Raw genomic sequence first — 15180 nt, forward strand, 5'->3', positions numbered from 1 at the left:
CTGAGGGATGATTGTGTTGAATGCTGAACTGAAGTCTATGAACAGCATTTGAACATATGTGTCTTTTTTGTTCAGGTGGAGGGTGATGGCAATGGCATCGTCTGTTGAGCGGTTGGGACTGTACGCTAACTGCAGGGGGTCCAGTGAGGGGGGCAGCAGGGTCTTGATATGCCTCATGACGAGCCTCTCGAAACACTTCATGATGATGGATGTGAGTGCAACGGGACGGTAGTCATTTAAGCAGGACACTGAAGACTTCTTCAGCACGGGGACAATGGTGGCGGCCTTGAAGCACATTGGAATGGTGGCGCTGCTCAGGGAGAGGGAGATGTTGAAGATGTCAGTGAGAACGTCTGCTAGCTGGTCTGCACATCCTCTGAGCACTCTACCAGGAATGTTGTCTGATCCAACAGCCTTCCGTGGGTTGACCCTGCACAGGGTTCTTCTCACGTCAGCCACAGTGAGACACAGCACCTGGTCATTTGTAGGAGGGGTGGACTTCCTCGCTGCCACATCATTTTCTGCCTCAAAATGAGTGTAGAAGGTATTCAGCGCATCTGGTAGGGAGGTATCACCCACACAGTCAGGTGATATTGTCCTGTAGTTGGTGATGTCCTGAATGCTGTTCCACATGTTCCGCATGTCACCACTGTCCTGGAAGTGGCTGTGGATTTACTGGGTGTGTGCACGCTTTGCCCTTCTGATGGCCCAGGACAATTTGGCCCTTGCTGTTGATAGGGCTGCCTTGTCGCTTGCTCTGAAGGTGGAGTAACGGGTCCTCAGCAACGCACGCACCTCCGCGGTCATCCATGGCTTCTGGTTAGCGCGTGTAGTGATGGTCTTGGACAGAGTAACATCATCAATACACTTGCTGATGTAGCTAGATACAGTATCCACTGGGATACTATACCAGTGGTGAGGGATCTGTCACTGTATAACACTGTGACACCATACAATTGGTGATGGGTCTGTCACTGCGTAATCACTGGGTTACAGTACCAATGTGGATGGGTCTGTCACTGTATAACACGGGGTGGGGGGGTACAGTACCAGTGGGGAGAGGATCTGTCACAATATACCACTGGGGTACAGTAGCAATTGGGATGGGTCTGTCACTGCATAACACTGGGGTACAGTACTGGTTGGGACGGGTCTGTCACTGTACAACTCTGGGGTATAATCCTGGTGGGTATGGGTCTGTCACAGTACAGTATCTTGATTGAGTTTTTCAATGAGGTGTTGAGGATGATTGATGAAAATGTTGTCTACATGGAATGTCTAATACCAGTGGGCATGCATTGAAGGGTGAGGGGGGTAGGTTCAAGGGGGATGTGAGGCGTAAGTTTTTTTATTCAGAGTCATGGTTGCCTGGAATGTGCTGCCTGTTATGGTGGTAGAGGGAAATATATTAGAGACTTTTAAGAGGTGTTTGGATAGGCACATGGATGTAAGGAGGTTGGAGGGATATTGTGTATGTAGGAGGGATTAGTATTTGGGTGCTTTGGATTTGTTTTTACCTGGCTTGGTACATCACTGTAGGCTGAATGGCCTGTCCTTGTGCTGTACTCTTCTATGTTCCATGTACAATCATGGGAAAGGCTGTGATACATCTCCTCATGATCTGGCCATTTGCCATAAACTTGAGGAAAGTGATGGAGAGGAGTTGGTTGAGGTTCATTAGGGGCAAATGAATAACTCAGGAATCTGCGTTTTGCAAGTTGTTGTCAAGGACACAAACAGAGACAAGCATCATCTACTGGGGAAGATCATGAACACTATGATAGGCAAAACTTTGGTCTTCCAGTACAAGGAGAAGTCCCTAAAGATTTGCTTTCTGACTAAGTGCAGGAGGACATATTTAGAGACACACTGAGATACAATGTAGACACTGGAAAGCCTTAGCTCCTTTCACCACTGCGTGCCAAGCCTTGTGTAAAATCCTCTCAGACTTATCACTGACAAAATATTTGTGACAACTGACAGGTTGTAAACATTGTAAATGGATAACATGCCCCGAGCTGTTATAGCATCGCGCTAACTGCTACGCTCCTGTGGCACCCTTATCAATCTGACCTGCTGCCTTTAGAGGATCTGAGGACACTTTCTCCATGTTATTCAATATACTCCCAATTCTTATACATTCCCTTGCCTTGTCTCACTTCTCTGGATGAAGTTTCATTCCTTACTTCTGTGTCCTGGACAGCCTGACCTTCTGCCACTGAACCAGTTCCATGTCCAACACATTATTTCCTCCTCTTTCCCTTGTAACCAGACTCTAATGTTGGGACCTAGCCAAAAGCCATCCAGAACTCTTGGTGACCTTTCTCAGTCAAGCGTCTATGAATCCAGCCCACGGTAACAAGATTCTTTCCTGAGTGATCATAAGGGGCGAGTGAAGTTCCTGAGTTGCAGAGAAACACCACCAGCAGCAGAAATACCACTACTAACTTTTCACAGCAATGAATAAAGAGCTTCATGGTCAGCCTCGGCCAGCACTGCTTCGTTAACAGAAAACAGATGTGCCCAGCACTCAGTGGTTCATTAAATCAGAACACAGTTGGGAAAGGTCTGTTTTTACTAAGTATTCGTTCCTTTTTCATTCTCCCAGTTCCTCATACCAGACGCGTTTCTCATCAGTGACAACAATTGCAACATCAGTTCTTATTGGCCACATGAAGCTTCCTGGCAGAATCCAACAAAACTGTGTTTGAAATTTAAAAATCTCATAAGAGGTACCTTCAGCACATTGCAGAGCCTGCTCCAGAACAGAGTCTAGTCTAGATAGTTTAGACTCCTTTGCCTCTCCAGCAATCTGTTCTGTAGAAGTGAGCAGTGATTGAGATACTGTTGTAATAGATCCTGTGTGTGATATGAATACGCTGCTCAGCTTTGTGGAGCCATTGGTTTTTGTTACCAATGTAGCTAATTCTCTCTTTGATACGGCACTTTTGATGGATGTATATGATCGGCTAAATGGGACAACAGCTGAGAACAGTGACGTGGCCCAGAAGGAAGTGGCTCAGTTCTACATGATTTATAACATGGTCTACTCTCTGGCCCCCATGCTGACAACGGTGCTGCTGGGACGGTGGGCTGATAGTCAAGGCCAGAAGGTGCTACTGGTTGTGCCTTTACTGGGGTACCTGCTAGGGAGGAGCTTGCTGCTATTCACCCATGTCTTCCACTGGCCAATCAGTGTGATGTATGGATCAGCTGTGATTAATGGACTTACTGGAGGGTTCCCTGCTTACTGGAGTGGAATTAATGCAATTGCTGCCTTGAATTCAGGAGAGGCAAGACGCAGCCTGCGGCTAAATATGCTGGAGGTGACAGTGGGAGTGGCCGGACTGCTGGGCAGTGTGGTATCTGGTCACTTCTTCCTGATCAAAATCAATAACGAGCATGGTCTCCTGCTAATCTGCCTGTGTCTGTCCCTGTACTTCCTACTCCTATTGTATTCGGCAATCTTCCTCAGATACCCTGCTATGCCTGCACAAGGACAGGTGCCCGTGGGGACGTGCAATCCTTTGCAGAGAAAATTCAGCAGAGAAATGATTCTTCTCTTTATCTGCTACATCCTGTACGATTTTGGAATGACTGGTGGTGAAAATATAATCTCAATCTATGTTCTGAAGCCCCCACTGAGCTGGGACCCAGTCTTTGTTGGCTACGGCAAGGCAGCCACCTTTGCCATGTTTCTGACCAGCTTCTTTGGAGTTCTAATTTTCTCTGGGCATCTGAGTGATTCCTCTCTGGTATTAATGGGCATCATCTCCAACACTGCTGGGCTTGTCACCATGGCCTTTGTGAGAAGCACCGCCTGGTATTTCATTGGTAAGTGACCGACTCTGCTGTAACCACTTTGAAACAAAATCCTCAGGCCATCTCCTGTGTGAGAGCACCAACTTCAAGTACCCATTCAAAGTTAGAATAGAAAATATGTATCACTGGGCCATTGAATGGATCTTTGAGTTTTGAATCCTGTGGGGTTTGGCAATGAATGTGAGAGTATAGTCTAGAGATGTGATACTGGACCACATGTTTCAATGTTATGAAATCACAACCACAAAATGTGAAACTAACACCGGAGAATCTTGTAAGCTGTGGGATATCAAGAGGCAGTAACCATGAAGAACTACCAGATTGTTTTAAAGATCCAATTTGCATCCCTCAGTGGAAGTTAATTATAAATGGTATGGGCCTCGTCCTGCAGTACACCCATAGTTATCTCAAATACAGTACCTATAAGAAGTATTCACCCTCCCATCCCCTGGAAGTTTTTATGTTTTATCGTTTTACAACATTGAAGCACAATAGATTTAATTTAGCTTTTTTGACACTGATCAACAGAAAAAGACTCTCTCATATCAAAGTGAAAACAGATCTCTACAAAGTGATCTAAATTAATTACCAATACGGCACAAAATTATTGAGTGCATAAGTATTCACCCCCTTCAAGTCAGTATTGAGTAGTTGCACCTTTGGCAGCAATTACAGCCTTGAGTCTGTGTGAATAGGTCTCTATTGGCTTTGCACATCTGGACATCGCAATTTTTCCCCATTCTTTTTTACAAAACTGCTCAAGCTCTGTCAGATTGCATGGGGATCATGAGTGAGTGGCCCTTTTCAAGTCTAGCCACCAATTCTCAATTGGATTGAGGTCTGGACTCTGATTTGGCCACTCCAGGACATTAACTTCATTGTTTTTAAGTCGTATCTGTGTAGCTTTGACTTTATGCTTGAGGTCAATGTTTTGCTGGAAAACAAATCTTCTCTCAAGTCATAGTTCTCTTGCAGGCTACATCAGGTTTTCCTCTATGATTTCTCTATATTTTGTTGCATTTATTTTTACTTTCAGAAGCCTTCCAGGGACTGCTACAGTGAAGCATCCCCACAGCATGGCACAGCCACCACCATGCTTCATAGTAGGGATGGTGTGTTTTTGATGATGTGTGGTGCTTGGCTTACGCCAAACATAGTCTGATGACCAAAAAGCTCAATTTTGGTTTCATCAGACCAAAGAATCTTCTTCCAGCTGACCTCAGAGTCTCCTACGTTCCTTCTGGCAAACTCTAGCAAGATTTCATGTCAGTTTTTTTTACCAAAGTCGCATTCTCCTTGCCACTCTCCCATAAAGCTGCGACTGGTGAAGCACTCGGGCAACAGCTGTTGTATGCGCAGTTTCTCGCATCTCAGCCACTGAAGTTTGTAACTCCTCCAGAGTTGTCATAGGTCTCTTGGTGGCCTCCCTCATTAGTTCCCTTGTTGCATAGTCATATCACTGGGCTTTTTTTATATAAAGGACAGCCTGCTCTAGATAGATTTACAGCTGTACCATATTCCTTCCATTTCTTGATGATTGATTTAACTGTACTCCAAGGGATATTCAGTTACTTGGAAATTTTCTTGTATCCATCTCCTGACTTGTGCTTTTCAATACCTTTTCGCAAAGTTGCTTGGAGTCTTCTTTTATCTACATGGTGTAGTTTTTGCCAGGATACTGACTCACCAGCACATGGACCTCCCAGATACAGGTGTACTTTTATTACAATAAATTGAAATACCTTGATTGCACACAGCGATCTCCATTTAACTAAAAATGTGACTTCTAAAACCAAATAGCTGCACCAGTGATGATTTGGTGTTTCTTTTTAAAAGAGGTGAATACTTATGCAATTATATTTATATTTGTAATTAATTTAGATCACTTTGTAGAAATCTGTTTTCACTTGCACATGAAAGAGTCTTTTTCTGATGATCTGTGTCAAAAAAGCCAAATTAAATCCACTTGATTCAATATGTTAAAACAATAAAACAAAGATTTCCAAGGGGGGGGAGTGAGTACTTTTTATAGGCACTGTACATACCATAAGACATAGGGGCAGAATTAGGCCACTTGGCTCTGCAATTTCATCATGACTGATTTATTATCCTTCTCAACTCCATTCTCCCTTTAACCTATGATGCCCTTGCTAATCAAGAATATATCAACCTCCACTTCAAATATACTCAATGACCTGACTTCCACAGCCATGTGGCAATGAATTCCACAGATTCACCACGCCCTGGCTAAAGAAATTCCTCCTCACCTCTGTTCTAAAGGAACATCCTTGTATTCGGAAGCTGTGTCCCTGGTCCTAGAGTGTTCCAGCATTGGACGTATCCTCTCAACAACCTTTCTATCGTGACCTTTCAATATTAGATGTTTCAATTAGATTCCCCTTCATTCTTCTAACTCCAGTGAGTAAAGGCCCAGAGCCATCCAAAGCCCCTTTTAATTAAACCTTTTATTAGCAGTGTCATTCTTTTAAACCTCCTCTGAAACCCTGTCTAAGACCAGCACATCCTTTCTTAGGTATGGGGCCCAAAATTGCTCACAATACTCCAAATGTGGGCAGACCAATGCCTTATGAGACCTTAGCAAACAACTTCAGATTCAGATTCAGTTTATTGTCATTTAGAAACCACAAATGCAATGCAGTTAAAAAATGAGACAACGTTCCTCCAGAATGATATCACAAAAGCATATAACAAAACAGACTACACCAGAAAATCCACGTAATGTTTGGTAATCCCCAATCCAGAGTCCAGAGAGACTGCTGCGTATTAATATCGCGCTACCGTCTTAGCGCGTTCCCCGGAAAGGAGCTCCAAATCCACCAGACAAACAAGACCAAAAACTAAAGCTACAAGACCTGCACAAAACCACATAGTTACAACATATAGCTACAACAGTGCAAACAATAGCATAATTGATTTTAAAAAAAGACCATGAGCACAGTAAAAATAGTCCAAAGATGTTAAAGGACTATAAGTTCAAAAGAAATCACCACACAGTTTCCACAAGTCCCCAGGGTCCTGACAGACTCGCCATCCCACGCCGGCGGCAGAAGGGAATACCCCCGCTGTGGACTTCCATGGCGCCGCCCAACTCAGCCTCGCAGACGCAGCACACACCGAAAGCGACCTGACCGCAGTCGAACCTCCGAGCCAACAACCATCCCCTCCAGCACAGCTTCTCTGAGCACCATCCTCTGCCGAGCGTATTAAAACGGCCCCACCAACGGCCATCGGCAACGCGACCCCGAGGACTGGGGGCCTGTTCTTCTCAGCAGAGTCCCGGACCTCACAGCAGCAGCAGCAACGAAGAAGGTCTTCCTGGAGATTTCCCGATGTTCCTCCATGCTCCCACGTCCGTTTTCAATCGATTATGATTGCGCACGGCACCCCACTTCACAAATAACAGATAATCAGCTCCGGAGTGGCCGCTGCAAGCTGCGTCGCGCCGCCATCTTCTTTCATCTTGCTTTTTCATCCTCTCAAAATTAATGTTAACATGGTGTTTACTTTCCTGACCATTGACCAAAATATAATCACAGAAATTGTATTTTAGCTGAAGTTTACTCCTCCCCCCCATGGGCATTCTCACACCTGCTGAGTTTTTTCAGCATTTTCTGTTTTTGTTTCAGATCTCCAGCATCTGTAACTTCCTCTTTTCCTTATAAGACTATAACTGTCCTGTGGCCTGTGAGAAACATCTGGAGTTGTGAAAGGGATGAGATCCGAGTTGTTGTTTATGAGTGACTATTGAGATCCGAGGGCAGGTCAGATTGGGAAATGTGTGTGTGAGTATTCTCAGCAACGCACACATCCTGACACTGACTTCATGGTTCAAATATCATCCAAAAACAACAAACGCTCACAAATCAGTAACCACATGTGGTGTGGAAACCTCGATAAAAATTTCAAAATCCTGCCTGGTTTCAGTTGGCATTTTTAGCTATCTTCAGCCTAGATATTAACCTTGACCTCACAGATCCTAAACTTTTTCTACTGTGTAAATCTGTCACATGGCATCTTTCTCCTGACTATGTAATGGGCCGATTCCAGCCAGTCCTGTATCCCCCTCTCCCAACCACCAGAGATCGGGCTTCTCATGTTCAGTATCTGTGGAAAGTTTCCCCATGGTGGTCCTGGACCTTGAAAGAGCCGGATGCAGCACCTCACATTTTAGGAGGCTTCAGGAGAGTCAGAGGACACCTTTCACTGTGACAGTGGTTCCCTGCTGCAGCTGCTGGTGGAGTTAGGACTGTCCTGCAGTCTCTGAGATGAATCTCGATAAATACCCCTTCATCTGACTTCAGACCTGCCTGACAGAGGCATGTTTTCTCAGGGGGTACTCATCATCTCACTGCCAGTGGGAGGCCTCATGAAGGCAATGTGTGATAGGAATGTGGGATGTGGTTGATAGGAAGGGACCTTTCTCTCCACTGACCAAGATCATGGTGGTGGTGATGGTGATCAAGGCTTTGGAGTTGAATCATGCTGCCAAGTGATTCAGGTGGTCTGTTGGGGGAACCATCTGTCAGAACCCACTGCCCCTTGCCATTACAGGGCCTGGGTGATGTTTCGTGCAGACCAGTGCTGGGTAACTAATAATCAGAAGTTGTTCTCTGGATAAGATGTTCTACCAGGAACAGTCCAAGGTAGCACAGTCAGAACTGTTCTTCATGGCTGCACCCAGCTCTATGCCTGGTAGCAGGGAAAACCTCAGCTGGTAATGACTCTGTGACCACACACAGAAGTAGCTACCAGGTGAGCACCACATCCTCTAACTATTACATTTGGTCTTGCAGATATTCCCTCTGTTTGGCCTCACTTCCCCCCCCCCCCCACCTCCCCAACTTCTCTGCTCTAATTTACTTTCACTCCTTCTTTGTTCTAAAGAGGGTTCTCGAACCTGAAACACCCATCTCCAAAAAGAAAATCAAATCAAGTTTAATTATCATTCAGATCATACATGGATCATCAAATGAAACAGCGTTCCTCCGGGGCCAAGGTGCATAATATACATTCAAAATAGTGAGAGGTAGAAAAACACACACATTGTTACACAAGTAAACACATGTACAGTCCACGTCCCTCAGCACCATGGAAATCGATGGTACAGCTCCTAGCAATCCAGCCTGTCATTCCACCAGTCAAACACTGGAGGGCAGCACTGACAGGAGAGGATAGCTCCCAAATGAGCATAGACTCCACACAACACGGTCTCCAGCATTGTCTCACCTCCTGCAGCAGCGGCAAGCCTGTTTGAGGCCTTGTTCTCACTACAACCAAGGCCATGCTGCTGCCTCATCGCCTTTCTCACCATCAAACAAGGGAAGCAGGCCTACAGCATCTCACAATTGCAAGAGAAACTTACAAGACAGTCACTCATAGTTACACTGCACACTGCTTTCCCACACCAACTCCGATGTCTTTGAGTAGCAGGCAGCAGCACGATCTGAACCCAGGTCAGTTCCTCTGAACCTTCTCCAGCCCAGCCATCAGCTTCTCCTTCTCTGGCTCATCCATCAATTTCTCCTTCTCTGGCCCGTCCACCAGTTCCTCCTTTTCCGGCCCGTCCACCAGTTCCTCCTTTTCCGGCCCGTCCACCAGCTTCTCCTTCTCTGGCTGAGAACTAGCCTCCCTTTCTCCCACCTTGAGCACCAGCTTTTCCTCTTCGGACTTGTCCACCGGCTCCTTCGACACCCCAGTCAGCAGCTCCAAACAATGAACAGATCACTGATGCGGTGGACCTACTGTACCCACAGTTCTTGGAGTCCAGTGTAGTCTTGCATTCATTAAAAAAACACATTTAGGGGGACATCACGTGATGACGTAGGATCGAGACGCAGGGACCCAGCTCTCCCGTAAAAAGTTAATAAATTAATGTTTAAATGAAGAAAAGTTAGTCAATACTCTCTAAAAGTTGCTTATAAACGACTCCGGACTGTGTCAAGCTATGCCTCAAGGAAAGAAGATGAAGAAAACTAATACCGGGAAGACTACGCAAGTTGGAACAAGAGCGAGGCCCACGTCTACCGAGGAGCCGCGATCTCAGGTACATTGTATCGCCGGTGATACTGAACAGGAGATGGTGGCAACGCTTGCCACTTCCAAAGGAAAAAACCATCGTGAACTGCGCAAACGCGAAGGATGGAGCATGCGCAAACAGGAACAAAAAGAACTACAAAGCCCAGCTACCACTGCAACTGAAAGTGATAGTGAATCGGAGGGAGAATCAAATCTCTCGGAAGGATCAGCTGAAGGAGGTAAAAGTCCTTCTAGAAATATAGAAAAGACTTTGAGGCAAATAATGCGTAAATTAGACACATTAAAAGTAATTAAAAATAACCAAAAAAAACTCGAAAAAAAAATGACCAATATGGAGACTATGCTTGATAAAATGACAAAGAGACAGGAAAAAATGGAAAAAAGAATTACGAACTTGGAAACTACAACGGAAGACATGGTTGAAAGAATGGACAAAATGGAAAAGGGAAATACTGCTTGGACATCAGAAAGAAAACAATTTATGGAAAAAATTGATAAGCTTGAAAATCTCAGTAGACGAAATAATATTAAAATTGTTGGACTTAAAGAAGATATAGAAGGAGAAGATCCAATAAATTTTTTTCAAAAATGGATCCCTAAAAAATTGAAAATGGAAAGAGAAACTCCAATTGAGATTGAATGGGCGCATAGATCTTTAAGGTCAAGACCTCGAGCTGACCAAAACCCACGATCAATTTTGATAAAATGCTTACGATACCAAGACAAAGAAAAGATCCTGAAGGCCGCTGCCCAAAGTGCCAAAAATAGAAACGGGCCACTGATGATAGCAGGGAAACCAATTCTTTTTTATCCTGATATAAGTTACAACCTGTTGAAGAGAAGGAAGGAATTTAACCCAGCGAAAAAAGCCTTATGGGAAAAGGGTTATAAATTTACAATGCGTCATTCAGCAACACTGATAATTTTTTTGGAGGACAGAAAATTTTTTTTTTCCGACTATCGAAAAGCGGAGGAGTTTGTACAAGAACTTCCATCTATTCGCTAACTACACATAGAGGCTTCCAAACGTAATGGATTAAAGATGTAGATAGACCCAAGGAACAGAAGTGATGGACATTTATGGATATTACAGAAGAGAAAAGCAAAATTTTAGAAATACTAAATGAGAATAGTATTTTTTTTTCTCTTCTTATACATATACTTTTTTATGTTGCGGGGGAGCTGGGAGGCTGTGGATCGGTTACTGCGGGATTCACGTGTGTAATCATGGCGGTTGCCATGACCCGTACAGCAGAGGGGGGTAATGTTGTGTCTTTTTTCCACAACATTAGTAGGGGGGTATTTTTTTTTTTTTCCTTTATATTTTAATTTTTTTCTATCTTTTTGCCTGGATGAATGGTGGGGACACACATAGCAACATGGAGACTTTTATAAAGATTTCCCAGGATACCACGAAAGTGGAAAGATTAGGTATTATTATAGATTGAAAAGAAAAAGAACTTTAACATATATTTTAAAAAAAATGAGAACTCCGTGGAGCATGTGGGGATCTTCCAACATCCAGGCATTTCCTTTTTTTTCTCTTTCTTATTTTCTTAATAGGGATGTTAGGGGGGAGGGGTTAAGGGGAGGGGGCTGGGTAACACTTTTTTTTTCATGCACATTTATTCTGTAACAATTTGAAAACAATAAAAAAAGTTTATAAAAAAAAAAAAAAATAAAAAAAAAACACATTTAAAATAAGTGCATCTTTGGTTGGTCCCCAAGAAGCTGCTGCACTCGAACATGCTGCCATCTTACCAGAAGTCTAGCTTTCTTGTATTTTAAGTTTTAATTTCAGAGTTCCAGCATCCACAGTATTTTATTTATTTCCAGAAGAACATGATTGTGTCATAAGGTGGGCATTGAGAATGGACCCAAATGCAAGACACAGACACTGAAGTACTAGGGACAAGACTAGGTGTGTCAAGAAAGCAAAGGAAGTGGGGAAGAAACGACGCTGGACAAGCCACAGGCCCTGGACGAGACTAGGATACAGGGCCAGGGCTAGGGCTAGACTAGGAAAGCGGGACCTGGACGAGGAACTAGGAACTTGGAACCTGGACAAGGACTCCGAGCCTGAGACTGGACAGGGACCTGGAACCTGGGTCTTGACTCAGGCTCCGGACCTAGGCAAGAACAAGATGTGGTAAGGCAACAGGACTGAACGTGGGGGCAGGACGTGGGACTCCTGGGCTGGAGGAGGACACGAAGCTCAGACTCGGACTTGGGAGACAGGAACATGGGACACAGAGCCTTGGTCTTGGGAAACAGGAACGTGGAACACAGAGCCCGGGTCCCCTCCTTGGGAACAGGACGTAGGGCCGGGACTCATACACAGAACACTGAACACGATGAGACGGTTCACAACAGAAGGTAGCGGCAAACGGCCAGACCTACCTAGCAAAGGCATGGACACAGAGACAGCTCCAAACAACAAAAGATGGTTCCTTATCTGGACACAGCAAGGCTCCAGTCTTGCTCCGGGGTAGAACTTGACGGCGAGAATAGGCGAGGACGCAGGCGAGGCTTCAGGTGAAAGGTAGCAGGGAGGCTTCAGCCAAGGGCTACAGAAAGAAGGGGAAGGGAAGGGAACAGTCCAGCCTCAGGGTAACAGCAAAGATGGCCTGGCTTACCCAAGGACAGGAAGGGACAGATCCAACCGCAGGGTAACGGCAAAGCCAGCCTGACTTACCCCACAGAGATGAGGATGGGATACTGACGAGATGAACCAGCACCTATACTCGAACCCAGGGCCACTTATATTCTCAGGCCCAAGACGAGCATCAGCTGCCTAATTAAGCCCAACTGAAACAAGGGACAGCCAGAAGACCCAGACTCCGGAATCCACGGACCGGACTGTGACCCGGAATGTGGATTTCACGGACAAATTGTCTCTGAAGTACCATGTCCTCCACTACTAAAGGTGCTCCATCAGTGTCAGATGTACTTTCTAATGAGTACTAGTGAGTACTTTGCAATCCCAAGTGCTCCAACAAACCAAGCCCCCTCTGAACTAATACAGGAAGGGTATTATAGACCCCAGGGTTAAAACAGATGCAATCTGCAGGAGACAGCTAGATGTTGTGTTGAAGGCTGTCCAACCTTTGGGCCAATTCTCAGGTTCACATTTCTGCAATTTTCCCTATCTAAAAATATCAGTAAGAACTCCAATTATGCAGCCCTTAGTGGGTTAAAAATCCAAATAATTTTTAGGAACATTTTCAATGTACTGAGTCACTGATGGAGCTTGGTGAAAGAGGCAGCTTGAGTAAAAGAGGAAAAAATGTGTTAGAGCAGGAATTCGCCTTCCAAGACTTGACAGCTGAGCATGGAACCGCACTGATACTAAAGAAATAGGAAGAGCCCAGGCTGGAAAGGTGAGAGGGAAAACATCAGCTTCAGAGAGAGGGAGATGGGAGAGAAGCCAAGGTGGGAACTGGAAAACACAAGAATTCTGTAATGTAACCATTGCAGGAGTGGAAGCTGTTTAACAAAAGGGCAAACTGGAATTCATGCTGGTCGGAAATGAGGCAACGGGCCTTTGGATGACCTCAGACTGTGGCAGACTGGCCATAACTGCTGGATTCATCATGTCTCTGGTCTAATCAGCAAAAGTAAATTTCAAAATCTGGTGAAAATAATGTTGTTGAAATTTAGTGTTGGAGATGGGTCGCTGCTAGGTACTTGCATGGTGTGATTGTGATTCTCTGTGTGAATGCGGGTGTGTGTGAGAACGAGCAGGCAGGTGTGTGTGTGTGTGTGTGTGTGTGTGTGTGTGTGTGTGTGTGTGTGTGTGTGTGTGTGTGTGTGTGTGTGTGTGTGTGTGTGTGTGTGTGTGTGTGTGTGTGTGTGCATGAGAGAGCGAGAGAGAGTGAGAGAGTGTTTGAGTCCAGATTAAGGTGCAGTGAGAATGGGTGTGTGAGATTATTTTATTGTGTGGAGCAGAGTGCTGGAATGTTTGAGGTGTGGTGGAATGTATCCTATCAAAAGTCTGCAGTTACTGCTTTCATCATTTCCCTACACCTAAGGTCGGGCTGTTGCTATGGTTACTGGTGAAGTCAGTGTCACTGTGGTGCCAAGGAATGCAGAGTGGGACTGCTGCTACGTCAATGCACACAGACCCGTTCTTGGCAGGGGCATGGAAAATGAGGTTCTTTGTGAACGTCTTTCCTCTACAGTGCAATGACTAACCTTACGACACTGGTGTCTGGACCCAGTTAGCTGTAATCCCAGGGAAACAGACATGGCCAGTTTATACAGTGAGACTGACACTGAATTCACAACAATGAGTCACAGCACTAGGCGTACGTGTGCACCAGTGGCTTTGTATATGTGTGTGTGAGAGAGAGATAGAGAGGCTCTATGTGTGAGTCTGGGTCTGTCTGTGTGTATGCATGTCTGAATATGTGTCTTTCTGTCTCCCTCACTGGCCTCTATTCCCAAGAACCCCATTTCAAGTGTAATTCTTCACTTTTACTTTATTAAAATATCACAATCAAAGATATTTTTACCTGGACATTGTCCTCTCCAACTTCCAAACAGTAGCAAAGATGAGGGCTACAAATTACAATGGGAGATAGAAAATGTATGATAGTCATGGGAGATTTCAATATGTAGGTAGATGCTGGATCCCAAAAATAGGGAATTTGTAGAGTGCCTTTAAGATGACCTACCAGGAACAAGCTGCAGTAGTCCTGTCTCTGGCACTGAGGTTGGACCCTTGACTAGGAAGGGGAGGAGGGAAGAGAAGAGAGCGGTATTGATAGGGGATTCTATAGTCAGGGGGGCGGATAGGAGATTTTGTGGGGAAGATCGGGAGTCTCGGATGGTATGTTGCTTCCCTGGTGCCGGGGTCCGAGACATCTCAGATCGGGTGCAGGATATTCTCGAGAGGGAGGGCAAGAATCCAGATGTTGTGGTCCATGTAGGGACCAATGACGTGGGTAGGATGAGTGAGGGGGTCCTGCGTAGAGAGTTCAGGGAGTTAGGTGCGAAGCTGAAGAGCAGGACCCCCAGGGTAACAATCTCAGGATTGCTACCTGTGCCACGTGCGAGTGAGGCAAGGAACAGAAGGATTATACAGATTAATATGTGGCTGAGAGGATGGTGCAGGAGGGAGGGCTTCAGGTTTGTAGATAATTTGTTCCAGGGAAGGTGGGATCTGTTCCGAAGGGATGGTTTACACCTGAACTGGAGCGGTACTAACATTCTTGCAGGGAAGTTTGTTAGTGCTTCTTGGGGGGGTTTAAACTAAATTTGCAGGGGGCGGGGATCCAGAATGTGAGAGAGGATAGCGAG

At 45.2% G+C, this 15180-nt stretch overlaps 1 protein-coding gene across 1 annotated transcript in view; it reads left to right on the forward strand.

Annotated features, from left to right (window-relative positions):
• Positions 1-2742: 2742 nt before the first annotated feature.
• Positions 2743-15180, forward strand: part of LOC140740056 (solute carrier family 46 member 2-like) — a 30602-nt gene continuing 18164 nt past the window's right edge. Inside the window, exon 1 of the mRNA XM_073068896.1 lies at positions 2743-3834. Within this exon, the coding sequence (XP_072924997.1) occupies positions 2871-3834 (964 nt within the window). The 5' untranslated portion in view covers positions 2743-2870. The remainder of the gene's footprint in view (positions 3835-15180) is intronic.

The sequence above is a fragment of the Hemitrygon akajei genome, chromosome 16 (assembly GCF_048418815.1).
Source record: "Hemitrygon akajei chromosome 16, sHemAka1.3, whole genome shotgun sequence".
In the NCBI taxonomy this organism is placed as follows: Eukaryota; Metazoa; Chordata; class Chondrichthyes; order Myliobatiformes; family Dasyatidae; genus Hemitrygon; species Hemitrygon akajei.